General features: G+C 38.6%; 1 protein-coding gene across 1 annotated transcript in view; it reads right to left on the bottom strand.

Annotated features, from left to right (window-relative positions):
- Window positions 1-5,583: 5,583 nt before the first annotated feature.
- LOC124740721 overlaps window positions 5,584-26,535 on the bottom strand; it is a 166,861-nt gene continuing 145,909 nt past the window's right edge. The window contains exons 4-5 of the mRNA XM_047248631.1: window positions 6,458-6,749; window positions 5,584-5,663 (exon numbers count right to left, since the gene is read on the bottom strand). Of these exons, the coding sequence (XP_047104587.1) occupies window positions 5,584-5,663; window positions 6,458-6,749 (372 nt within the window). The remainder of the gene's footprint in view (window positions 5,664-6,457; window positions 6,750-26,535) is intronic.

Here is a 26,535-nt window from a genome sequence, read left to right as displayed (position 1 = left end):
TAAACCTGAAGTGAAGCATCAGTACCTAAAACTGGACTCACAGGAGAGGTTCAAATCATAGAAAGTTATAGTGTCATTATTCTTGTACTTAAGTCGGCATTGTGCCATTTGAATTTAATTCCGATGCAATTTCGGTGCTTCATCGTCAAAAAGAAGGTCCAAGGGATACAGTAAACCTGAAGTGAAGCATGTGAATCTGAACCTGGGTTCACATTAGAGGTTCAAATCATAGAAAGTTAGAGTGTCAGTCCTCTTGTACTTAAGCCGGCATTGTGCCTTTTGTATTAAATTCGGATGCAATTTCTGTGTTTCATCGTCAATAAGAAGGTCCATGGGATACAGTAAACCTGAAGTGAAGCATCGATATCTAAAGCTGGACTCACAAGAGAGGTTCAAATTATAGAAAGTTAGAGTGTCAGTCCTCTTGTACTTAACTCGGCATTGTGCCTTTTGAATTTATTTCCGATGCGATTTCTGTGTTTCATCGTGAATACGAAGGTCCAAGGTATGCAGTAAACCTGAAGTGAAGCATCGGAATCACAGGACTCACAGCAGAGGTTCAAATCATAGAAAGTTAGAGTGTCAGTCCTCTTCTACTTAAGTCGGCATTGTGCCTTTTGAATTTAATTCCGATGCATTTTCTGTGCTTCATCGTCAATAAGAAGGTCCATGGTATACAGTAAACCTGAAGTGTAGAGTCGGAATCTAAAACTGGACTCACAGGAGAGGTACAAATCATAGAAAGTTAGAGTGTCCGTCCTCTTGTACTTAAGTCGGCATTGTGCTACTTTGAATTTTATTCCGATGAAATTTCTGTGTTTCATCGTCAATAAGAAGGTCCAAGGTATACACTAAACCTGAAGTGAAGCACCGGAATCTAAAACTGGACACACAGGAGAGGTTCAAATCATAGAAAGTTAGAGTGTCAGTCCTCTTGTACTTAACTCGGCATTGTGCCTTTTGTATAGTATTCGGATGCAATTTCTGTGTTTCGTCGTCATTAAGAAGGTCCAAGGGATACAGTTGACCGGAAGTGAAGCATCTTAATCTGGAACTGGACTCACAGGAGAGGTTCAAACCATAGAAAGTGAGGGTGTCAGTCCTTTTATACTTAAGTCGGCATTGTGACTTTTGTATTAAATTCGGATGCAATTTCTGTGTCTCATCGTCAATAAGAAGGTCCTAGGGATACAGTAAACCTCAAGTGAAGCATCTGTATCTAAAACTGGACTCACATTGGAGGTTCAAATCATAGATAGTTAGAGTGTCAGTCCTCTTGTACTTAACTCGGCATTGTGCCTTTTGTATAATATTCGGATGCAATTTCTGTGTTTCGTCGTCATTAAGAATGTCCAAGGGATACAGTTGACCGGAAGTGAAGCATCTTAATCTGGAACTGGACTCACAGGAGAGGTTCAAACCATAGAAAGTGAGAGTGTCAGTCCTTTTTTACTTAAGTCGGCATTGTGCCTTTTGTATTAAATTCAGATGCAATTTCTGTGTCGTATCGTCAATAAGAAGGTCCAAGGGATACAGTAAACCTGAAGTGAAGCACCGGAATCTAAAACTAGACTCACAGGAGAGGTTCAAATCATAGAAAGTTAGAATGTCAGTCCTCCTGCAGTTAAGTCGTCATTGTGCCTTTTTTATTAAATTCGGATGCAATTTCTGTGTTTCATCGTCAATAAGAAGGTTGTAGCGTTGCTCTTGGGGGACAAAAAATAAAAAGAATTGTTACTTTTTTTTAATGTCGAAAAAGTGAATATTTTGGTGGGCCACTTGGCAACAGAATCAGGGATTTATTACACTATTATAATAACATACGTTGACCATTAAATATCTGAATAAGAGCAGCATATTGATATATATATATATATATATATATATATATATATATTTGAGATCGCTCGGAAGAAACATTATCATTTCTGTGCATTTTTATAGTCGCGATGTAGTCATACCCGGATCAACACTAAGGGACCAGAAGATTTATAGACTTTAAAAGAAATGCAACACTACACAATTAAAAAAGAAAGTTGGTTCAGAAATAATAGGAAAACGATAATGTTCCTTCTGCCTCATGCTGCGTTCGGCCCATCAGCGTGATCGTAATTTCTGATGATGAAGTAACACAAAATAATTAAGTTAAGTAAATAAGGAGATGGACTCATCAAGGTTAATTTACGAAAATAAGCACACTTATCTTTAACACACGTTTTTTTTAATGCTACGTACCTTTTCATATTAAATTACAATAGATGACCATTGTGGTAAAATACTTTATACATAACAGTCAAAATGTCCTCTTGATTCTGTCTGTTCGATATCAGTTACAAGAAACTACATCTTTTGTGATTGGAAAAAATAACAATTAGCATATTCACTCAATATTTTCACATCAAATATAAAATACAGTTGTGGAACGCAGCAAGTCTGCGTCCGCCTCTCATGGAACACAAACAGTAAAGAGGTGAGGCGCGAAAAGCCTCATTTGTCTTGAAACAACAGAATTCTTTTTTTATACCATTAATCGATACATGTACATAGAGATTTACTGGCACCGCGCAAGAAGGGCAAAGATAAAGAATAATAAATTCTGTCGCTGCTATGCGATGATTCATTTCTTTTACTTTACAATTTTTCGATAACTTTAGGCCATCAGGCGTTTACTATTGAGCGTATATTAATGTTTGTGAGGTGAAAATTACTAATATTACACTGCCTCCCATGAGGAGGGAAGGAATACCGAAGGTATTACTTTCATCCTCATGCCCATTGGAATATTTGTGATTTTTGGGTGTAACACACAGGTTATTAAAAGTTTCATTTCATATTAATTCCATAGTAAAAGAATTAACGTTTCAATTTGTAATTACTGACGGTGGATCATTGTGAATTTGTTCTGTTTTCTATCAGTGTTTGCATGGATTCAGTCTTTCTTGGTGATTCTTAAAATTAAGGCTATAAGTACACATATTTACAAAATTTATAAGGAAATAGAGTCACACTTCATTTTTCATCGTTGCAAAAGTAATTTGACTATCACAACTGGTACACAACTTTCTGTTTTGACAGTATTCATTATATTGTCATCGTCTTGTCGATTGATTACCTTGTCCGTTGTCGCACTTAATTATACATTTATTTTCGTCGCACATACACTATTTATGATAGACTTGGATTGTAGAGCGGCCACTGGTGATGGCTTCGACAAGGAAGTCCATATCTTTCATTTTCAGGGCTCGAGTGTGGCTCTCCGAATTATTTCACATATGAAACAGATAAAATATCTTATATTAGAATAGCTTACAAAACTAATTTTATATACATGTGGGATGGGATATAGGAAGGATCGGATCCTTTGACGTATTTTCGTGTGCTTATTTTCATTCGTATCGTGACCTCTCGTCAAGGTTTACATTTCAACAGTGTTCAGAGGTGACCTTGTGACTTGTCTCTGTGTACAATCAGTCATTATAATAATTACGTTAACTTCTCTATCTTAGAGTCTCTCGGAAGGTTTATGATACATACAAAATGTTTTCAGTACTGGGTGTGAATGTTTTTGCTACAGAATGTAGCGCACAGCAACTGTGTTGTCGGTTGAACGTTTACATTATTTCGTCACGTGTGGCTGTCCGCCTCCACTGTTGCGAGCAATCTTGAAATTCAGTCTGTGCGCGCGCACGTGACCGGAACTTTCTTGCAGAGCGTTGATTTCGTGCTTGAGGTGCCGTGCGTCGCTTTTGTTCGGCGGATCGTGGCTTTGTGCTTTTTAGATTGCTGGAGGGAGCTTCTGCCACCGAAACTGCCTCACATCACTTCCTGTCCACTATCCAGTTACGGATTCACAGGTAAGTGGTAGTTACCGCTGCAACTGCATGTGTGGAATGACACTGATTATTACACACTGCACACATCAACGAAATTTTCACACATATGGTGCAGTAGAATACTGCCACTGACAATCGTCGAACTTTAAAACTTCACTTGCACTGCGGTGAGCGTCTGCGTGAACGGTGTATTAAAAGAAATTCTCGCGTCATAACATCACACGGTGTTTACAAGTTGATTTACATAGTAATATTTACAAGAGTTCATTTAAATCGATAAATAATTTAATTGACCACTTTGAATCAAAACAATTGTTTCTCAATTAGTCTTTTTTTTTTATTTAAGCCTACGGTCACAGGTAGGCTATTATGAGGCCTTTTTCTTTGACCGAATCCATTCCAATCTCCTTTACAAATTAATTTCATTCATAGTAATCTTTATCACGCTTGCTTATTCATTTTGTAGGACCAATACTTTTTTTTTTTTTTTAGTGCTCGTCTTATTTAGTGTCAAAAGTTTTTCTCGTATGTGCTTGTACATAAAGAAAGTTCGAGCACAGATTTGAAAATAGCAATTCCGCCTCTGAGTTTCGTGTAGAAATACAAACAGTCGAAAAAAAAAAAGGTGGAAAAAGCGGGTCTACTCGCTGATCGTCGACAGAATTTAAATTACTCCTCTACCAGGTCGAAAATTTAATTTACATTGCGCATTACAAAAGCAATTTGCGCGTCGCGAACCTACACATTTTTATATGTAGTGCCTCACTTCCCAAGCACACGTGCATCTTTACAATTTGATCCTGAGGAGTGGATAGGATCAAGGATCTTAAAGGATTTGCACTTAGGAAAGGGATTCAATAATCACATAATCACAGAGAAAACAATAAATATTGCAGTGCACACTTAAAATAAAATCTATCACTTCAAGCATGTATATCTAATATGTATCTTGCTGCAGCTTGCTTACTACTCTTTGCTCATTTCTTAGACTAAGTCAAGTTTATGCATTACGCATTTGGGTATTAATTATCATTTGTATATATAAGCCTCTCACTAGAGTGTTGTTTTTTTCTGCTGTCGCTACCTGTGAAGCTTGGGCGAGATCCTTATTCTATGTGCTGCTAGCTTGTGAATTTGCAGTATCGCTAATGCTCAATAGTACCGTGAAGTTGGCATAATAAACCATGTTACTCATATGTTCTTTTACTCAGCTTGTTTATAGTCTGGACTCATCTTACTTTGCGTTATATAATAAACTTCCTTTTTATTCCATCACGCTTTTACTTAAGGTTAACGTCAGGCCTTTGTTAGAGCAATTGCACTGCGTTATCAATCTGTTCATGCTTAATCCTAGGTATCTGTTCACTTCAAAGAGATGTTATTTTATCGCTGGCACAGCACTGTGCTGGAATTTACAAGTTAAATCTACCGACTGTTTTACGCTAACAGGTGGTGCCTTATTTACGTCACCTTTGAAAATAGGGAATAACCTCATGGAATCGAATCTTTCTCACAACTTTCCTCTTTTCTCTGGACGTTTAAGTATTTCCTTTTAAAACAGGTAATTAATTTGTCCTCGATTAAATTTCACTTACTAATACTAAGCACATATAATCATCATTTTCATATTACTATTTAGGGAGAGAAGTGCATTATTCGCTCCTTCCTGCTCATTCTCAAATTACTATTTAGCGAGAGAAGTGCATTATTCGCTCCTTCCTCTTTCCTCATTTTAGTACCTCGGGGCTAATTAATACCTCTCGAGTACATCATTTTCCTTACATACTAACTTATAACTAAAATTGAAAATCACCTCTAGGACATGTCGTCCTGTTTACATAAAGATTATTCATGTCAATACTTGTCTGCAACTTATTCTATATTTTATTTTCCAGACACGTTGTTTTGATACATAAGGTTTCCTTTCAGCACCGGTTAACGTCCGTAGTCAGTTCAGTTCCGTTCTTGTTACTCATTGGTTAATCCTGATCTCCAATACCTTAGAATTTTCTTACAGCTTAAATTTACTTAATTCCTGGCGTTATAAAATTTTCTTAAATCTTGATGGTGGAACAATCCTTTGATTTTATTCGTGGCAGGGTCAGATAACAAATAGCTACCAATGTGTGGTTTCCTCATTATCACAAAGGGACCTTCATAAATGTGTTGCCACTTACGATTCTTCTTTAACAACAGGGATGGTTTAAAGTGAGTACTGACTAATACCTTTTCTCCTTCTTTGAAATCTATAACTCTGTTTACCTTCTTATCAAATGCCTTTTTTCGGAGGTTAGCATACGTTGTCAATGATATGAGATCTTGCCTGATTTTTGCGTCTAGGTCCAATTCGTTGTCTTGTAACTTTGGAAGGGGGTCTATCCATTCATTCCTCTCTTTTGATCTTGACATTAACTCATGTGGCGTGAATCCGGTCGACAGATGAGGAAGGTGGTTTACAATCTGTTCGAATGGTGTTACGAAGTCTACCCACTTAGATTGCTTATTCGGAATGTACGTCCTTATAAATCTGTTAAATTCTTTGAAGATTCTTTCTGTCGGATTCGATTGCGGTCGAAACAGGGATATCAAAATTTGTTTGATTCCATGGCGAGCAAGAAATGCACGCCACGGGCGTGATGTGAAATTTGAAGCATTATCAGACAAAATTGATTCTGGAACCCCGAATCGTGGGAAATAATCATTTTCAATGCGACGAATTATTGGATTTGCACAAGAAGATTTTACTGCGTACAGTCTTATGTGCTTAGAAAAATTGTCCAGGATTGCTACTAAGTATTTAGCGCCTCCCCTACCGGTGGGTAGTGGACCTGTTAAATCAATACTAAGAAGCTGGTTTGGCCTTTCAGCAACTATTGGATTTAGTGGAATTGAAGTGGAAATGTTTAAGGATTTTGCCTTTTGACAGATGACACAGTTTCTCAATAATTTATGAATTCTCTGGTGTAGATTCGGAACATAACAGTAAGTCGAGATTTTCCTTTTACATTTTTCTGGTCCGTAGTGACCCCATGAAATGTGAGTGTACCACAGAAGATGTTCAATGAAATTTCGAGGGATGCAAACACACCACCTCTCAGATGACTCAGACGTCTTATGAAATAGCACTTGGTTATGAACTTTATAAAACTCGGACAACTTGTGGGCTGGATTTTCGTGAAGAATTTGTATAACCTTTTTCCATTTTGGATCTGTATTTTGAAGAATCTGAATCTGCCTACATAACTGAAGAAAATACTTTCTGTGAATTGGATCTTTCATTAACAAGACTTTATAATTAGACATTTGTTCCACCAGTTCGCTGGTCTCTAGTAAGCCCTCAGGTGAGTGAGAAAGTGCGTCTGCTATAACATTATCTTTACCTTTTATGTATACAATGTCAAAGTCATATTCCTGCAGGAATAAGCACCATCGAGTAAGACGAGGGTGTTGCAACTTGCATGTAAGGAGGAATGATAAGGCTTGATGGTCTGAATAGACTTTAATTTTTCTTCCATAGATATAATAGTTAAATCGCCTAAAAGCCCATATTACGGCAGGTGCCTCCAACTCCGTAACCGAATAAGACTTCTCACACTCTGATAACACTCGACTCGCAAAGCTAATCACTTGGATTTGCTCGTGTCCATTTACTAATTGAATCTGGAAAAGACAAGCGCCGATACCCACAAAGGAAGCGTCTGCAGTAATACAAAATTCCTTATCCATCTGAGGATGATGGAGAATGTTACTGTTAACCAGACTGTCTTTAATTTTCTTAAATCCGCCTTGGCATTCCGGCGTCCAATTCCAATGTGAATTCTTTTTTAAAAGGTTGTGAAGAGCGGGATTGTACAATACCTGATTGGGAACAAAACGTCTAAAAAATGACGTAAGACCGATAAATCCTCTCAGTTGCCTTTTTGTAACAGGGGTTGGAAAGTTTTTTATAGCAGACAATTTTTCCGGGTCGGGTTTAATTCCTTCAGGGGTGATGATGTGTCCTAAAAATTTAATTTCACTTTTTCCAAACTTGGATTTCTTAAGATTTGCTGTAACACCATACTCTCTGAATCGATGAAATATCTTTTGCAGAAGGGCCACATGATCTTCCCAATTTTTCGATGCTACAAGAACGTCATCCACATAGACTGTTACCTCATCTAAAAGTTCAGGACCTAGTACATAGTCAAGGGCAGAAATAAAAATTCCGGAACTCACATTTAGTCCAAACGGTACAACTTTGAAATGGTAAGATCTACCTGCAAATATAAACGCAGTGTACTTCCTAGACTCCTGCGCAAGTTTTACTTGCCAGTAACTGCTTTTCAAATCAAGGGTACTCAAATACTTAACTCCATGAAACTTCTGCAGATGCTCTTCAAGAGCCTCTGGTCTCGTTCTTATGGGTACTATAATTTTATTGATTAATCTTGCATCTAGGACTAGCCTTACGGTACCATCTGATTTTAGCACAGACAATAAAGGACTCGAATAAGGTGAATGAGATACTTCTATCACATTCCAGCGTAACATTTTCTTGATCTCACACTTGACAGCTTCGCGTCTCGCATATGGAATGGAATAGCTTGTTCTACAGTAGGTTGAATGGGGCAGGACATCCATTCGATATTCAAAGCCTTTTATTAGTCCAGGTTTCTTAGAAAATACTTGAACGTAATCCGTTAACAAATTGTAAAGCTCATTCTTCTGTTGTTTGGATAATTCAATGGACTCACTAGCTTTACCGTATAATTCATTCTGACCGGGAATTAGGTCTTTATACTCATCGTCATTAACACTTTCAAGATCTGTCATGTCTTCTGTCTGACTGTACTGTTGTCTTTTAGTCCATGGCCGTACTGCTGTTTGAAGCACCCCAAAGTTTGTCTTCACCTTACTTCTTAACAAATTTACAGTTACTTGTTGCTGGCTCGCTACTAGAGTACAGATTCCACACTCGATGTCAATTTTAGCTTTCGTCTGCCTCAAGAATTCCATACTCAGGATACATGGCACTGATAGGTTTTTAACAATAAGAAAAATGCACGTTACTGAAATAGACTCTATCTGGATTTGAAGCTGAGTCTGAAGATTTACACGTTGTGTTAGTGGACCAATTGCTCCCGATATGGTGCAACCTTGAATTGGAAGTGATAAAACTTTGCATACAGAGGATATTTGCTTAAATAAACATAAAGATAAGACATTTATATTAGCTCCTGTATCTACAATAGCTGTTACAGGTATGTTGGCAATTGATACCCTTATGGAAGCTTGAACTTGTTCGTCCCATACGTCATCATTGTCTCTCGTCTCAGTGTCTGCTACTAGATCATCCCGTAAGTTTGTCTCTTTGTCATACCTAATTGCTTTAATTTCGTGTGGACTAAGTGACAGGGTGCCCCCATTCAAACCTGCAGCATCCTCTAGGAGGCTCAAAGGTGCTGCTTTTAATTTTCCGCTCGACGCTTACTTTCCTGCTGATTTATATTTCTTAATGTTTCTTCCGTCTGGAACTGGTGTTGGTTTTGTGGTACGCACTCGGTTGGAAACGGATCTTGTTGTCCTGGCGTATTCGCTTGCGCATAATAAATTTGCGTATTATGCGGGCGTTTAGGCTTCAGAGTTCCCGAAGGTCCGTTCGCTTGTGGCTGAACAGTATTTTGCTGTGGCTTGTGTTGATTGTAACCGTTAGTGAAAGGTGTACATTGGTCTTCACCTTGATTATGCCATTTATTTCTTTTCCACTGTCGATTTGAATCGTAAGACTGATCGTTTTGATAATTCCCGTTGATCGGTTGCGTGTTTCCATATTGCTGGGGCTGTGTGTTATAATGTGCATTTTCGTACTGAGGTGGTGACGAATTATATATTGGATTGTATCTCTGGCCGTTATTGTACTTATTTTTGTATTTGCTGTTGGAGTACGTAGTGTGTTTATTTTTGAAACCGTTGTGGGGTTGGTACTGGTTGTCGCTGTGACGCGCTTTCGCTCGGCCACCATTGTTGCCTACGTATTCTGTATTGTGCTGGCTGCCTGCACTGAAGTGGGCGTTGCCAACATCAAATCTAGCGTCCTCGTAAATCAGATCTAACGAGTCTAACACAGATAGGAAAGTGTCCGTATCGTCCTCAGACACGTTTACTAACTTTTCTCTGATCGCAATCGGTAGCTTAGTTTTTAGAATCATAATAACGTCTTTGGCGGTGATCGGCGAATCCCAGAACTTGATTTTCGCTAAATACTTTTCAAAATATCTTCTCAAACTACCGCGCTTACTGTTAAACACTTCGGCGTTGTAAACCTCTTTTCTCAGGCGCTGCTGCACACCAGAACTCCAGAATTTAGCTAAAAACATCTGTTCAAACTCTTTGTAACTTTTACAAGAGTCGACCATTTCGGTTCCCTATAAGGCAGCATCGCCTACGATAAATCCACTAACGAATTGAATTCGCTGGCGGTCACTCCAGCTACTCGGGAAAATTCCTGAAAAATTTCGGAGGAACACTATAGGATGAATTTCTCTTTTCTGTGGGTGAAAGGTCGGAAAAATACGATGTTTGATCACGCTTTCCTCCTGCATCAAACTGACAAAAATGGATGGGCTGGTAGTCGGGTTAACTTGTGCTTCTATAGAACTATGAGTTTGAGCGTTATCAAATAGTGAACGGTAATGTACCTGCTGTTGTTCATTACTTCGTGGTGAATTATTCCAGTTTCCTGACACGGGAGGTGGGGAATTTTCAACTTGACATTTTAGTGTACGAACTTCATCAACTATCTGTTGACGCCATTCAGGTAAATCTTGAGCTAACGTTCGTCTTATCTGGCCTAATTCTGACCTCACTGTGTCTCCTGTTTTTCCAGGGGCTGCCAATATTTCAAAGGTCATGTTTTTGACAGTTTCCCTGAGTTCGTTCTTGACCTTGTTTTCTATGAATCCGTCTTTGTTTTTAATCCACTCTTGGTAGTGATCAGACAATGCTTCAGCATGTGCCTTAACAGTATTCTTTATTTGGTCCTCTACATTAAGAGTCTCAATCTGTTTCGAAAGATCATCAACAACATTCTCGATCGTGTCTACTGCGGTTTTAACTCCTTTGACCTCATCAGAGATTGCAGTATAATCTTCTTTTAAGGTCGCAGCTTGTTTTTGATATTCTATCACTTTTGAATTTATCTCTCCCTTGGCTGCTTCGATTTTTTCATCTAACCGTTTTGAAATATCCTCTATTTTTGACTCTACTTGTGTGTCAATTTCTAGCCTCATGATCGTGATCTGACTGCTGATTTGGCTTTGGACATTACCCAACAGGGTATTTAAATCAGCTGTTATGTCTGCCTTTAGTTCGGCCTTTACCGAATTTAACCGTGTATTTAGGTCATTTATCTCCGTTTGCAGATCTGTTTTTACTGAATTTATGTCTGTTTTTACCGAATTTATTTCTGTTTTTACTGAATTTATGACTTCTTTTACTGAGTTGCACAGATTTGTAAGGACCTGATTTTTATTATGCCGTCTTTCGGCCTTCTCTTTTTCTTCGCGGGCCTTTTCATCTAATTTTTCCTGCTTTTCACGTTCCTGTCTTTGCGCCTCTCTCTGTCTTTGACTTTCGAACTTGCGTTCCATTATTGCTTCGATCATTGCAGCCAAGTCATTTTTTTCAAAAGCGGGAATAGTTTGCACACTAGGACCAGCTTCTAAAACTTCGGTCGAGGCTGCTTCTGCCTCCGCTCGTGTACCTATCGCGCGTGATCGTAATGGATAGTGAGGTCCATTCGCATCACCGCTGTCGTCTGGTTTTGTTTGTGTCGGCTGTTTACCGTCAGCCATGTTCATGAATTATTTGTCAAACGTAAAAATGCTACAGATATTGTTTGTCACTGCCGTCAGTCGTTTGTCTGTGACGTAGTGCTATGGCTTACTGGGACCTAAGATAAAATTTTATCTCTGTGTAACAACTGACGTTCATTTACGCCAAGAAGACAAGATGGTTCCTACTAATTACAAACAAATGAAATATCACACGTTTTACCAGTTTTGAGCGTAGTTATCCGCCATATCGTAATTTTTTTATGCACTGACAACAATGTTACACTTTCACTGAATTTAACTACATAGGAATCGACTATGGACAAATTGAAATAAAGCTGTTTCAAGGCAAGGAAAGACAGGTTTACGTTCTGATCAACTCGAAAGATGCTACGTCACTACGAAAGCTTGGCTACTGCGTATAAAAATTTGACTTACTATGGCTGTCTTGATAATGATACAGCTGGATACTCGCGTTTTTTGGTAATTTCATCAATCGTTCTTCTGAATTAATTAAAAGGTTTTCCCACTTCTCTTTCTCGGTTGAATTGCATCCACATGAAAAAATGAAACAGTTATTAGAACAAGCAAAGAAAATTTTTTAAACACATACATGAAATGATTTTTTGATCAAGTCCCTGTTCGGGCGCCAAGTGTAGCGTTGCTGTTGGGGGACAAAAAATAAAAAGAATTGTTACTTTTTTTTAATGTCGAAAAAGTGAATATTTTGGTGGGCCACTTGGCAACAGAATCAGGGATTTATTACACTATTATAATAACATACGTTGACCATTAAATACCTGAATAAGAGCAGCATATTGATATATATATGTATATATTTGAGATCGCTCGGAAGAAACATTATCATTTCTGTGCATTTTTATAGTCGCGATGTAGTCATACCCGGATCAACACTAAGGGACCAGAAGATTTATAGACTTTAAAAGAAATGCAACACTACACAATTAAAAAAGAAAGTTGGTTCAGAAATAATAGGAAAACGATAATGTTCCTTCTGCCTCATGCTGCGTTCGGCCCATCAGCGTGATCGTAATTTCTGATGATGAAGTAACACAAAATAATTAAGTTAAGTAAATAAGGAGATGGACTCATCAAGGTTAATTTACGAAAATGAGCACACTTATCTTTAACACACGTTTTTTTTAATGCTACGTACCTTTTCATATTAAATTACAATAGATGACCATTGTGGTTAAATACTTTATACATAACAGTCAAAATGTCCTCTTGATTCTGTCTGTTCGATATCAGTTACAAGAAACTACATCTTTTGTGATTGGAAAAAATAACAATTAGCATATTCACTCAATATTTTCACATCAAATATAAAATACAGTTGTGGAACGCAGCAAGTCTGCGTCCGCCTCTCATGGAACACAAACAGTAAAAAGGTGAGGCGCGAAAAGCCTCATTTGTCTTGAAACAACAGAATTCTTTTTTTATACCATTAATCGATACATGTACATAGAGATTTACTGGCACCGCGCAAGAAGGGCAAAGATAAAGAATAATAGATTCTGTCGCTGCTATGCGATGATTCATTTCTTTTACTTTACAATTTTTCGATAACTTTAGGCCATCAGGCGTTTACTATTGAGCGTATATTAATGTTTGTGAGGCGAAAATTACTAATATTACAAGGTCAAAGGGATACAGTAAACCTGAAGTGAAGCATCGGAATATACAACTGGACAAACAAGACAGGTTCAAATCATAGAAAGTTAGAGTGCCAGTCCTCTCCTACTTAAGTCGGCATTGTGCCTTTTGAATTTAATTCCGATGCTTTTTCTGTGCTTCATCGTCAATACGAAGGTCCATGGTATACAGTAAACCTGAAGTGTAGCATCGGAATCTAAAACTGGACTCACAGGAGAGGTTCAAATCATAGAATGTGGGAGTGTCAGTCCTTTTTTACTTAAGTCGGCATTGTGCCTTTTGTATTAAATTCGGATGCAATTTCTGTGTCTCATCGTCAATAAGAAGGTCCAAGGGATACAGTAAACCTGAAGTGAAGCATCGGAATCTAAAACTAGACTCACAGGAGAGGTTCAAATCATAGAAAGTTAGAGTGCCACTTCTCGTGTACTTAAGTCGGCATTGTGCCTTTTGTATTAAATTCGGATTCAATTTCATTGTTTCATCGTCAATAAGAAGGTCCAAGCGATACAGTAAACTTGAAGCGAAGCATCGGAATCTAAAACTGGACCCACAAGAGAGGTTCAAATAATAGAAAGTTAGAGTGTCAGTCCTCTTGTACTTAAGTCGGCATTGTGCCTTTTGAATTTAATTCCGATGCATTTTTTGTGCTCGATCGTATATAAGAAGGTCCATGGTATACAGTAAACCTGAAGTGTAGCATCGGAATCTAAAACTGGACTCACAGGACAGGTTCGAACCATAGAAAGTTAGAATGTCAGTCCTCTTGTACTTAAGTCGGCATTGTGGCTTTTGTATTAAATTCGGATGCAATTTCTGTGTTTCATCGTCAATAAGAAGGTCCATGGTATACAGTATACCTGAAGTGTAGCATCGGAATCTAAAACTGGACTCACAGGAGAGGTTCAAATCATAGAAAGTTAGAGTGTCCGTCCTCTTGTACCTAAGTCGGCATTGTCCTATTTTGAATTTAATTCCGATGCAATTCCTGTGTTTCATATTCAATAAGAAGGTCCGAGGTATACAGTAAACCTGAAGGGAAGCATCGGAATCTAAAACTCGACTCACAGGAGAGTTTCAAATCGTAGAAAGTGAGAGTGTCAGTCCTCTTGTACTTAAGGCGGCATTGTGCCTTTTGTATTAAATTCGGATGAAATTTCTGTGTTTCATCGTCATTAAGAAGGTCCAAGGGATACAGCTAACCGGAAGTGAAGCATCGGTATCTAAAGCTGGACTCACAGGAGAGGTTCAAATCATAGAAAGTTAGAGTGTCAGTCCTCTTGTACTTAACTCGGCATTGTGCCTTTTGTATAATATTCGGATGCAATTTCTGTGTTTCGTCGTCAATAAGAAGGTGCAAGGTATACAGTACACCTGAAGTGAAGCATCGGAATCTAAAACTGGGCTCACAGGAGAGGTTCAAATCATAGAAAGTGAGAGTGTCAGTAATCTTGTACTTAAGTCGGCATTGTGTCATTTGTATTAAATTCGGATGCAATTTCTGTGTTTCATCGTCAATAAGAAGGTCCAAGGGATACAGTAAACCTGAAGTGAAGCATCGGAATCTAAAACTGGACTCACAGGAGAGATTCAAATCATAGAAATTAAGAGTGTCAGTCCTCTTGAACTTAAGTCGGCATTGTGCCTTTTGTATTAAATTCGGATGAAATTTCTGTGTTTCATCGTCATTAAGAAGGTCCAAGGGAAGCAGCTAACCGGAAGTGAAGCATCGGTATCTAAAGCTGGACTCACAGGAGAGGTTCAAATCATAGAAAGTTAGAGTGTCAGTCCTCTTGTACTTAACTCAGCATTGTGCCTTTTGTATAATATTCGGATGCAATTTCTGTGTTTCGTCGTCAATAAGAAGGTGCAAGGTATACAGTACACCTGAAGTGAAGCATCGGAATCTAAAACTGGGCTCACAGGAGAGGTTCAAATCATAGAAAGTGAGAGTGTCAGTAATCTTGTACTTAAGTCGGCATTGTGCCTTTTGTATTAAATTCGGATGCAATTTCTGTGTTTCATCGTCAATAAGAAGGTCCAAGGGATACAGTAAACCTGAAGTGAAGCATCGGAATCTAAAACTGGACTCACAGGAGAGATTCAAATCATAGAAAGTAAGAGTGTCAGTCCTCTTGAACTTAAGTCGGCATTGTGCCTTTTGTATTAAATTCGGATGCAATTTCTGGGTTTCATCGTGAATAAGAAGGTCCAAGGGATACAGTAAACCTGAAGTGAAGCATCGGTATCTAAAGCTGGAGTCACAGGAAAGGTTCAAATCATAGAAAGTTAGAGTGTCAGTCCTCTTGTACTTAAGTCATCATTGTGGCTTTTGAATTCAATTCCGATGCAATTCCTGTGTTTCTTATTCAATATGAAGGTCCATGGTATACAGTAAACCTAAGGTGTAGCATCGGAATCTAAAACTGGACTCACAGGAGAGGTTCAAATCATAGAAAGTGAGAGTATCAGTCCGCTTGTACTTAAGTCGGCATTGTGCCCTTTGTATAAAATTCAGATGCAATTTCTGTGTTTCGTCGTCAATAAGAAGGTGCAAGGTATACATTAAACCTGAAGTGACGCATCGGAATCTAAAACTGGGCTCACAGGAGAGGTTATAATCATAGAAAGCGAGAGTGTCTGTCCTCTTGTACTTAAGTTGGCATTGTGCCTTTTGTATTAAATTCGGATGCAATTTCTGTGTTTCATCGTCATTAAGAAGGTCCAAGGGATACAGCTAACCGGAAGTGTAGCATCGGAATCTGAAACTGGACTCACAGGAGAGTTTCAAATCATAGAATGTGAGAGTGTCAGTCCTTTTTTAATGAAGTCGGCATTGTGCCTTTTGTATTAAATTCGGATGCAATTTCTGTGTCTCATCGTCAATAAGAATTTCCAAGGGATACAGTAAACCTGAAGTGAAGCATCGGAATCTAAAACTAGACTGACAGGAGAGGTTCAAATCATAGAAAGTTAGAGTGTCAGAACTCTTGTACTAAAGTCGGCATTGTGCCTTTAGTATTAAATTCGGTTGCAAATTCTGTGTTTCATCGTCAATAAGAAGGTCCAAGGGATACAGTAAACCTGAAGTGAAGCATCGGTATCTAAAGCTGGAGTCACAGGAAACGTTCAAATCATAGAAAGTTAGAGTGTCAGTCCTCTTGTACTTAACTTGGCATTGTGCCTTTTGAATTTAATTCCGATGCAATTTCTGTGTTTCATCGTCAATACGAAGGTCCAAGGTATACAGTAAACCTGAAGTTAAGCATCGGAATCTAAAACTATACTCACAGGAGAGGTTCAAATCATAGAAAGTTAGAGTGTCAGTCCTCTTGTACATAAGTCGGCATTGTGACTTTTGTATTAAATTCGGATGCAATTTCTGTGTTTCATCGTCAATACGAATGTCCAACGGATACAGTAAACCTGAAGTGAAGCATCGGAATCTAAAATTGGACTCACAGGAGAGGTTCAAACCATAGAAAGTTAGAGTGTCAGTCCTCTTTTACTTAAGTCGGCATTGTGCTTTTTGAATTTAATTCCGTAGCAATTTCAGTGTTTCATCGTCAATAAGAAGGTCCAAGGTATACAGTATACCTGAAGTGAAGCATTGGAATCTAAAACTGGACTCACAGGAGAGGTTAAATCAAATAAAGTTAGAGTGTCAGTCCACTTGTACTTAAGTCAGCAATGTGTTTTTTGTATAAAATTCGGATGCAATTTCTGTGTTTCGTCGTCAATAAGAAGGTGCAAGGTATACACTAAACCTGAAGTTAAGCATCGGAATCTAAAAGTGGACTCACAGGAGAGGTTGATATCATAGAAAGTGAGAGTGTCAGTCCTCTTGTACTTAAGTCGGCATTGTGCCTTTTGTATTAAATTCGGATGCAATTTCTGTGTCTCATCGTCAATAAGAAGGTTCAAGGGATACAGTAAACCTGAAATGAAGCTTCGGAATCTAAAACTTGACTCACAGGAGAAGTTCGAATCATAGAAAGTGAGAGTGTCCGTCCACTTGTACTTAAGCCGGTATCGTGCTATTTTGAATTTAATTCCGATGCAATTTCTGTGTTTCATCGTCAATAAGAAGGCCCAAGGGATACAGTAAACCAGAAGTGAAGCTTCGAAATCTAAAGCTGGACTCACAGGGGAGGTTCAAATCATAGAAAGTAAGAGTGTCAGTCCTCTTGTACTTAAGGCGGCATTGTGCCTTTTGTATTAAATTCGGATGCAATTTCTGTGTTTCATCGTCATTAAGAAGGTCCAAGGGATACAGCTAACCAGAAGTGAAGCATCGGAATCTGAAACTGGACTCACAGGAGAGGTTCAAATCATAGAAAGAGAGAGTGTCAGTCCTTTTTTAATTAAGTCGGCATTGTGCCTTTTGTATAAAATTCGGATGCAATTTCTGTGTCTCATCGTCAATAAGAAGGTCCAAGGGATACAGTAAACCTGAAGTGAAGCATCGGAATCTAAAACTAGACTCACAGGAGAGGTTCAAATCATAGAAAGTTAGAGTGTCAGTCCTCTTGTACTTAAGTCGGCATTGTACCTTTAGTATTAAATTCGGTTGCAATTTCTGTGTCTCATCGTCAATAAGTAGGTCCAAGGGATGCAGTAAACCTGAAGTGAAGCATCGGTATCTAAAGCTGGACTCACAGGAAAGGTTCTAATCATAGAAAGTTAGAGTGTCAGTCTTCTTGTACTTAACTTGGCATTGTGCCTTTTGAATTTAAATCCGATGCAATTTCTGAGTTTCATCGTCAACATGAAGGTCCAAGGTATACAGTAAACCTGAAGTTAAGCATCGGAATCTAAAACTGGACTCACAGGAGATGTTCAAATCATAGAATGTTAGAGTGTCAGTCCTCTTGTACAGAAGTCGGCATTGTGCCTTTTGTATTAAATTCGGATGCAACTTCTGTGTCTCATCGTCAATAAGTAGGTCCAAGGGATACAGTAAACCTGAAGTGAAGCATCGGAATCTAAAACTGGACGCACAGGAGAGGTTAAATCAAAGAAAGTTAGAGTGTCAGTCCACTTGTACTTAAGTCAGCATTGTGATTTTTGTATAAAATTCGGATGCAATTTTTGTGTTTCATCGTGAATAAGTAAGTCCAACGGATACAGTAAACCTGAAGTGAAGCATCGGAATCTAAAATTGGACTCGCAGGAGAGGTTCAAACCATAGAAAGTTAGAGTGTCAGTCCTCTTTTACTTAAGTCGGCATTGTGCCTTTTGAATTTAATTCCGATGCAATTTCAGTGTTTCATCTTCAATAAAAAGGTCCAAGGTATACAGTAAACCTGAAGTGAAGCATCGGAATCTAAAACTGGACTCACAGGAGAGGTTAAATCAAAGAAAGTTAGAGTGTCAGTCCACTTGTACTTAATTCAGCAATGTGTTTTTTGTATAAAATTCGGATGCAATTTCTGTGTTTCGTCGTCAATAAGAAGGTCCAAGGGTTACAGTAAACCTGAAGTCAAGCATCGGAGTCTAAAACTAGACTCACAGGAGAGGTTCAAATCATAGAGAGTAAGAGTGTCAGTCCTCTTGTACTTAAGTCTTCATTGTGCTATTTCGAATTTAATTCCGATGCATTTTCTGTGCTTCATCGTCAATAAGAATGTCCATGGTATACAGTAAACCTGAGGTGGAGCATCGGAATCTAAAACTAGACTCACAGGAGAGGTTCAAATCATAGAAAGTTAGAGTGACCGTCCTCTTGTACTTAAGTCGGCATTGTGCTATTTTGAATTTAATTCCGATCCAATTTCTGTGTTTCATCGTCAATAAGAAGGTCCAAGGTATACAGTAAACATGAAGTGACGCAACGGAATCTAAAACTGGACTCACAGGAGAGGTTCATATCATAGAAATTTAGAGTCTCAGTCCTCTTGTACTTAAGTCGGAATTGTGCCTTTTGAGTTTACTTCCGATGCAATTTCTGTACTTCATCATCAAAAAGAATGTCCATGCTATACAATAAACCTGAAGTGTAACATCGGCACCTAAAACTGGACTCACAGGAGAGGTTCAAATCATAGAAAGTTAGTGTGTCCGTCCTTTTGTACTTAAGTCGGCATTGTGCTATTTTGAATTTAATTCCGATGCAATTTCTTTGTTTCATCGTCAATAAGAAGGTCCAAGGGATACAGTAAACCTGAAGTGAAGCATCGGAATCTAAAACTGGACTCACAGGAGAGGTTCAAATCATAGAAAGTGAGAGTGTCTGTCCTTTTTTACTTAAGTCGGCATTGTGGCTTTTGTATTAAAATCGGATGCAATTTCTGTGTCTCATCGTCAATAAGAAGGTCCAAGGGATACAGTAAACCTGAAGTGAAGCATCGGAATCTAAAACTAGACTCACAAGACAGGTTCAAATCATAGAAAGTTAGAGTGTCCGTCCTCTTGTACTTACGTCGGCATTGTGCCTTTTGAATTTAATTCCGATGCATTTTCTGTGCTTCATCGTCAATAAGAAGGTCCATGGTATGCAGTAAACCTGAAGTGTAGCATCGGAATCTAAAACTGGACTCACAGGAGATGTTCAAATCATAGAAAGGTAGAGTCTCAGTCCTCTTGTACTTAAGTCGGCATTGTGCCTTTTGTATTTAATTCGGATGAAATTTCAGGGGTTTCATCGTCCATAAGAAGGTCCAAGGGATACAGTAAACCTGAAGTGAAGCATTGGAATCTAAATCTGGACTCACAGGAGAGGTTCAAAGCATAGAAAGTAAGAGTGTCAGTCCGTTTTTACTTAAGTCGGCATTGTGCCTTTTGTATTAAATTCGGGTGCAATTTCTGTGTCTCATCGTCAATAAGAAAGTCCAAGGGATACAGCAACCCTGAAGTGAAGCATCGGAATCTAAATCTAGATTCACAGGAGAGGTTCAAATCATAGAAAGTGAAAATGCCAGTCCTCTTGTACTTAGGTCTTCATTGTGAATTTTGAATTTAATTCCGATGCATTTTCTGTGCTTCATCGTCAATAAGAATGTCCATGGTATACAGTAAACCTGAAGTGGAGCATCGGAATCTAAAACTAGACTCACAGGAGAGGTTCAAATCATAGAAAGTTAGAGTGACCGTCCTCTTGTAGTTAAGTCGCATTGTGCTATTTTGAATTTAATTCCGATGCAATTTCTGTGTTTCATCGTCAATAAGAAGGTCCAAGGTATACAGTAAACATGAAGTGAAGCATCGGAATCTAAAACTGGACTCACAGGGGAGGTTCAAATCATAGAAAGTTAGAGTCTCAGATCTCTTGTACTTAAGTCGGAGTTGTGCCTTTTGAATTTACTTCCGATGCAATTTCTGTGCTTCATCGTCAATAAGAATGTCCAAGGTATACAGTAAACATGGGGTGAAGCATCGGAATCTAAAACTGGACTCACAGGAGAGGTTCAAATCATAAAAAGTTAGAGTCTCAGTCCTCTTCTACTTAAGTCGGCATTGTGCCTTTTGAATTTAATTCCGTTGCAATTTCTGTGTTTCATCGTGAATAAGAAGGTCCAAGGTATACAGTAAACATGAAGTGAAGCATCGGAATCTAAAACTGGACTCACAAGGGAGGTTCAAATCATAGAAATTTAGAGTCTCAGTCCTCTTGTACTTAAGTCGGAATTGTGCCTTTTGAATTTACTTCCGATGCAATTTCTGTACTTCATCATCAAAAAGTATGTCCATGCTATACAGTAAACCTGAAGTGTAACATCGGCACCTAAAACTGGACTCACAGGAGAGGTTCAAATCATAGAAAGTTAGTGTGTCCGTCCTTTTGTACTTAAGTCGGCATTGTGATATTTTGAATTTAATTCCGATGCAATTTCTTTGTTTCATCGTCAATAAGAAGGTCCAAGGGATACAGTAAACCTGAAGTGAAGCATCGGAATCTAAAACTGGACTCACAGGAGAGGTTCCAATCATAGAAAGTAAGAGTGTCTCTCCTTTTTTACTTAAGTCGGCATTGTGACTTTTGTATTAAAATCGGATGCAATTTCTGTGTCTCATCGTCAATAAGAAGGTCCAAGGGATACAGTAAACCTGAAGTGAAGCATCGGAATCTAAAACTAGACTCACAAGACAGGTTCAAATCATAGAAAGTTAGAGTGTCCGTCCTCTTGTACTTACGTCGGCATTGTGCCTTTTGAATTTAATTCCGATGCATTTTCTGTGCTTCATCGTCAATAAGAAGGTCCATGGTATGCAGTAAACCTGAAGTGTAGCATCGGAATCTAAAACTGGACTCACAGGAGAGGTTCAAATCATAGAAAGTTAGAGTCTCAGTCCTCTTGTACTTAAGTCGGCATTGTGCCTTTTGTATTTATTCGGATGAAATTTCAGGGGTTTCATCGTCCATAAGAAGGTCCAAGGGATACAGTAAACCTGAAGTGAAGCATCGGAATCTAAATCTGGACTCACAGGAGAGGTTCAAATCATAGAAAGTAAGAGTGTCAGTCCGTTTTTACTTAAGTCGGCATTGTGCCTTTTGTATTAAATTCGGGTGCAATTTCTGTGTCTCATCGTCAATAAGAAAGTCCAAGGGATACAGCAACCCTGAAGTGAAGCATCGGAATCTAAATCTAGATTCACAGGAGAGGTTCAAATCATTGAAAGTGAAAATGCCAGTCCTCTTGTACTTAGGTCTTCATTGTGAATTTTGAATTTAATTCCGATGCATTTTCTGTGCTTCATCGTCAATAAGAATGTCCATGGTATACAGTAAACCTGAAGTGGAGCATCGGAATCTAAAACTAGACTCACAGGAGAGGTTCAAATCATAGAAAGTTAGAGTGACCGTCCTCTTGTACTTAAGTCGGCATTGTGCTATTTTGAATTTAATTCCGATGCAATTTCTGTGTTTCATCGTCAATAAGAAGGTCCAAGGTATACAGTAAACATGAAGTGAAGCATCGGAATCTAAAACTGGACTCACAGGGGAGGTTCAAATCATAGAAAGTTAGAGTCTCAGATCTCTTGTACTTAAGTCGGAGTTGTGCCTTTTGAATTTACTTCCGATGCAATTTCTGTGCTTCATCGTCAATAAGAATGTCCAAGGTATACAGTAAACATGGGGTGAAGCATCGGAATCTAAAACTGGACTCACAGGAGAGGTTCAAATCATAAAAAGTTAGAGTCTCAGTCCTCTTCTACTTAAGTCGGCATTGTGCCTTTTGAATTTAATTCCGTTGCAATTTCTGTGTTTCATCGTGAATAAGAAGGTCCAAGGTATACAGTAAACATGAAGTGAAGCATCGGAATCTAAAACTGGACTCACAGGGGAGGTTCAAATCATAGAAATTTAGAGTCTCAGTCCTCTTGTACTTAAGTCGGAATTGTGCCTTTTGAATTTACTTCCGATGCAATTTCTGTACTTCATCATCAAAAAGTATGTCCATGCTATACAGTAAACCTGAAGTGTAACATCGGCACCTAAAACTGGACTCACAGGAGAGGTTCAAATCATAGAAAGTTAGTGTGTCCGTCCTTTTGTACTTAAGTCGGCATTGTGATATTTTGAATTTAATTCCGATGCAATTTCTTTGTTTCATCGTCAATAAGAAGGTCCAAGGGATACAGTAAACCTGAAGTGAAGCATCGGAATCTAAAACTGGACTCACAGGAGAGGTTCCAATCATAGAAAGTGAGAGTGTCTCTCCTTTTTTACTTAAGTCGGCATTGTGACTTTTGTATTAAAATCGGATGCAATTTCTGTGTCTCATCGTCAATAAGAAGGTCCAAGGGATACAGTAAACCTGAAGTGAAGCATCGGAATCTAAAACTAGACTCACAAGACAGGTTCAAATCATAGAAAGTTAGAGTGTCCGTCCTCTTGTACTTACGTCGGCATTGTGCCTTTTGAATTTAATTCCGATGCATTTTCTGTGCTTCATCGTCAATAAGAAGGTCCATGGTATGCAGTAAACCTGAAGTGTAGCATCGGAATCTAAAACTGGACTCACAGGAGAGGTTCAAATCATAGAAAGTTAGAGTCTCAGTCCTCTTGTACTTAAGTCGGCATTGTGCCTTTTGTATTTATTCGGATGAAATTTCAGGGATTTCATCGTCCATAAGAAGGTCCAAGGGATACAGTAAACCTGAAGTGAAGCATCGGAATCTAAATCTGGACTCACAGGAGAGTTTCAAATCATAGAAAGTAAGAGTGTCAGTCCGTTTTTACTTAAGTCGGCATTGTGCCTTTTGTATTAAATTCGGGTGCAATTTCTGTGTCTCATCGTCAATAAGAAAGTCCAAGGGATACAGCAACCCTGAAGTGAAGCATCGGAATCTAAATCTAGATTCACAGGAGAGGTTCAAATCATAGAAAGTGAAAATGCCAGTCCCCTTGTACTTAGGTCTTCATTGTGAATTTTGAATATAATTCCGATGCATTTTCTGTGCTTCATCGTCAATAAGAATGTCCATGGTATACAGTAAACCTGAAGTGGAGCATCGGAATCTAAAACTAGACTCACAGGAGAGGTTCAAATCATAGAAAGTTAGAGTGACCGTCCTCTTGTACTTAAGTCGGCATTGTGCTATTTTGAATTTAATTCCGATGCAATTTCGGTGTTTCATCGTCAATAAGAAGGTCCAAGGTATACAGTAAACATGAAGTGAAGCATCGGAATCTAAAACTGGACTCACAGGGGAGGTTCAAATCATAGAATGTTAGAGTCTCAGATCTCTTGTACTTAAGTCGGAGTTGTGCCTTTTGAATTTACTTCCGATGCAATTTCTGTGATTCATCGTCAATAAGAATGTCCAAGGTATACAGTAAACATGAGGTGAAGCATCGGAATCTAAAACTGGACTCACAGGAGAGGTTCAAATCATAAAAAGTTAGAGTCTCAGTCCTCTTCTACTTAAGTCGGCATTGTGCCTTTTGAATTTAATTCCGATGCAATTCCTGTGTTTCATCGTCAATAAGAAGGTCCAAAGTATACAGTAAACCTGAAGTGAAGCATCGGAATCTAAAACTCGACTCACAGGAGAGGTTCAAATCATAGAGAGTTAGAGTGTCAGTCCTCTTGTACTTAAGTCGGCATTGTGCCTATTGTATTTAATTCAGATGAAATTTCAGTGTTTCATCGTCCATAAGAAGGTCCAAGGGATACAGTAAACCTGAAGTGAAGCATCGGAATCTAAAACTGGACTCACAGGAGAGGTTCAAATCATAGAAAGTGAGGGTGTCAGTCCTCTTGTACTTAAGTCGGCATTGTGCCTTTAGTATTAAATTCGGATGCAATTTCTGTGTTTCAACGTCAATAAGAAGGTCCAAGGGATACAGTGAACCAGAAGTGAAGCATCGGAATCTGAAACTGGACTCACAGGAGGTGTTCAAATCATAGAAAGTGAGAGTGCCAGTCCTTTTTTACTTAAGTCGGCATTGTGCCTTTTGTATTAAATTCGGATGCAATTTCTGTGTCTCATCGTCAATAAGAAGGTCTAAGTGATCCAGTAAACCTGAAGTGAAGCATCGGAATCTGAAACTGGACTCACAGGAGGTGTTCAAATCATAGAAAGTGAGAGTGCCAGTCCTTTTTTACTTAAGTCAGCATTGTGTTTTTTGTATAAAATTCGGATGCAATATTTGTGTTTCATCGTGAATAAGTAAGTCCAACGGATACAGTAAACCTGAAGTGAAGCATCGGAATCTAAATTGGACTCACAGGAGAGGTTCAAACCATAGAAAGTTAGTGTGTCAGTCCTCTTTTACTTAAGTCGGCATTGTGCCTTTTGAATTTAATTCCGATGCAATTTCAGTGTTTCATCTTCAATAAAAAGGTCCAAGGTATACAGTAAACCTGAAGTGAAGCATCGGAATCTAAAACTGGACTCACAGGAGAGGTTAAATCAAAGAAAGTTAGAGTGTCAGTCCACTTGTACTTGATTCAGCAATGTGTTTTTTGTATAAAATTCGGATGCAATTTCTGTGTTTCGTCGTCAATAAGAAGGTCCAATGGATACAGTAAACCTGAAGTCAAGCATCGGAGTCTAAAACTAGACTCACAGGAGAGGTTCAAATCATAGAAAGTAAGAGTGTCAGTCCTCTTGTACTTAAGGCGGCATTGTGCCTTTTGTATTAAATTCGGATGCAATTTCTGTGTTTCATCGTCATTAAGAAGGTCCAAGGGGTACAGCTAACCGGAAGTGAAGCTTCGGAATCTGAAACTGGACTCACAGGAGAGGTTCAAATTATAGAACGTAAGAGTGTCAGTCCTTTTTTACTTAAGTCGGCATTATGCCTTTTGTTTTAAATTCGGATGCAATTTCTGTGTCTCATCGTCAATATGAAGGTCCAAGGGATACAGTAAACCTGAAGTGAAGCATCGGAATCTAAAACTAGACTCACAGGAGAGGTTCAAATCATAGAAAGTGAGAGTGTCAGTCGTCTTGTACTTAAGTCTTCATTGTGTCTTTCGAATTTAATTCCGATGCATTTTCTGTGCTTCATCGTCAATAAGAATGTCCATGGTATACAGTAAACCTGAGGTGGAGCATCGGAATCTAAAACTAGACTCACAGGAGAGGTTCAAATCATAGAAAGTTAGAGTGACCGTCCTCTTGTACTTATGTCGGCATTGTGCAATTTTGAATTTAGTTCCGATGCAATTTCTGTGTTTCATCGTCAATAAGAAGGTCCAAGGTATACAGTAAACATGAAGTGACGCATCGGAATCTAAAACTGGACTCAAAGGAGAGGTTCAAAACATAGAAAGTTAGAGTCTCAGTACTCTTGTACTTAAGTCGGAATTGTGCCTTTTGAATTTACTTCCGATGCAATTTCTGTACTTCATCATCAAAAAGAATGTCCATGCTATACAGTAGACCTGAAGTGTAACATCGGCACCTAAAACTGGACTCACAGGAGAGGTTCAAATCATAGAAAGTTAGTGTGTCCGTCCTTTTGTACTTAAGTCGGCATTGTGCTATTTTGAATTTAATTCCGATGCGATTTCTTTGTTTCATCGTCAATAAGAAGGTCCAAGGGATACAGTAAACCTGAAGTGAAGCATCGGAATCTAAAACTGGACTCACAGGAGAGGTTCAAATCATAGAAAGTGAGAGTGTCAGTCCTCTTGTACTTAAGTAGGCATTGTGCGTTTTGTATTAAATTCGGATGCAATTTCTGTGTTTCCTCGTCATTAAGAAGGTACAAGGGATACAGCTAACCGGAAGTGAGCATCAGAATCTGAAACTGGACT

This window comes from Schistocerca piceifrons, unplaced genomic scaffold (assembly GCF_021461385.2).
Source record: "Schistocerca piceifrons isolate TAMUIC-IGC-003096 unplaced genomic scaffold, iqSchPice1.1 HiC_scaffold_1808, whole genome shotgun sequence".
Classification (NCBI taxonomy): domain Eukaryota; kingdom Metazoa; phylum Arthropoda; class Insecta; order Orthoptera; family Acrididae; genus Schistocerca; species Schistocerca piceifrons.
This window is presented reverse-complemented; position numbering and strand designations above follow the sequence as displayed.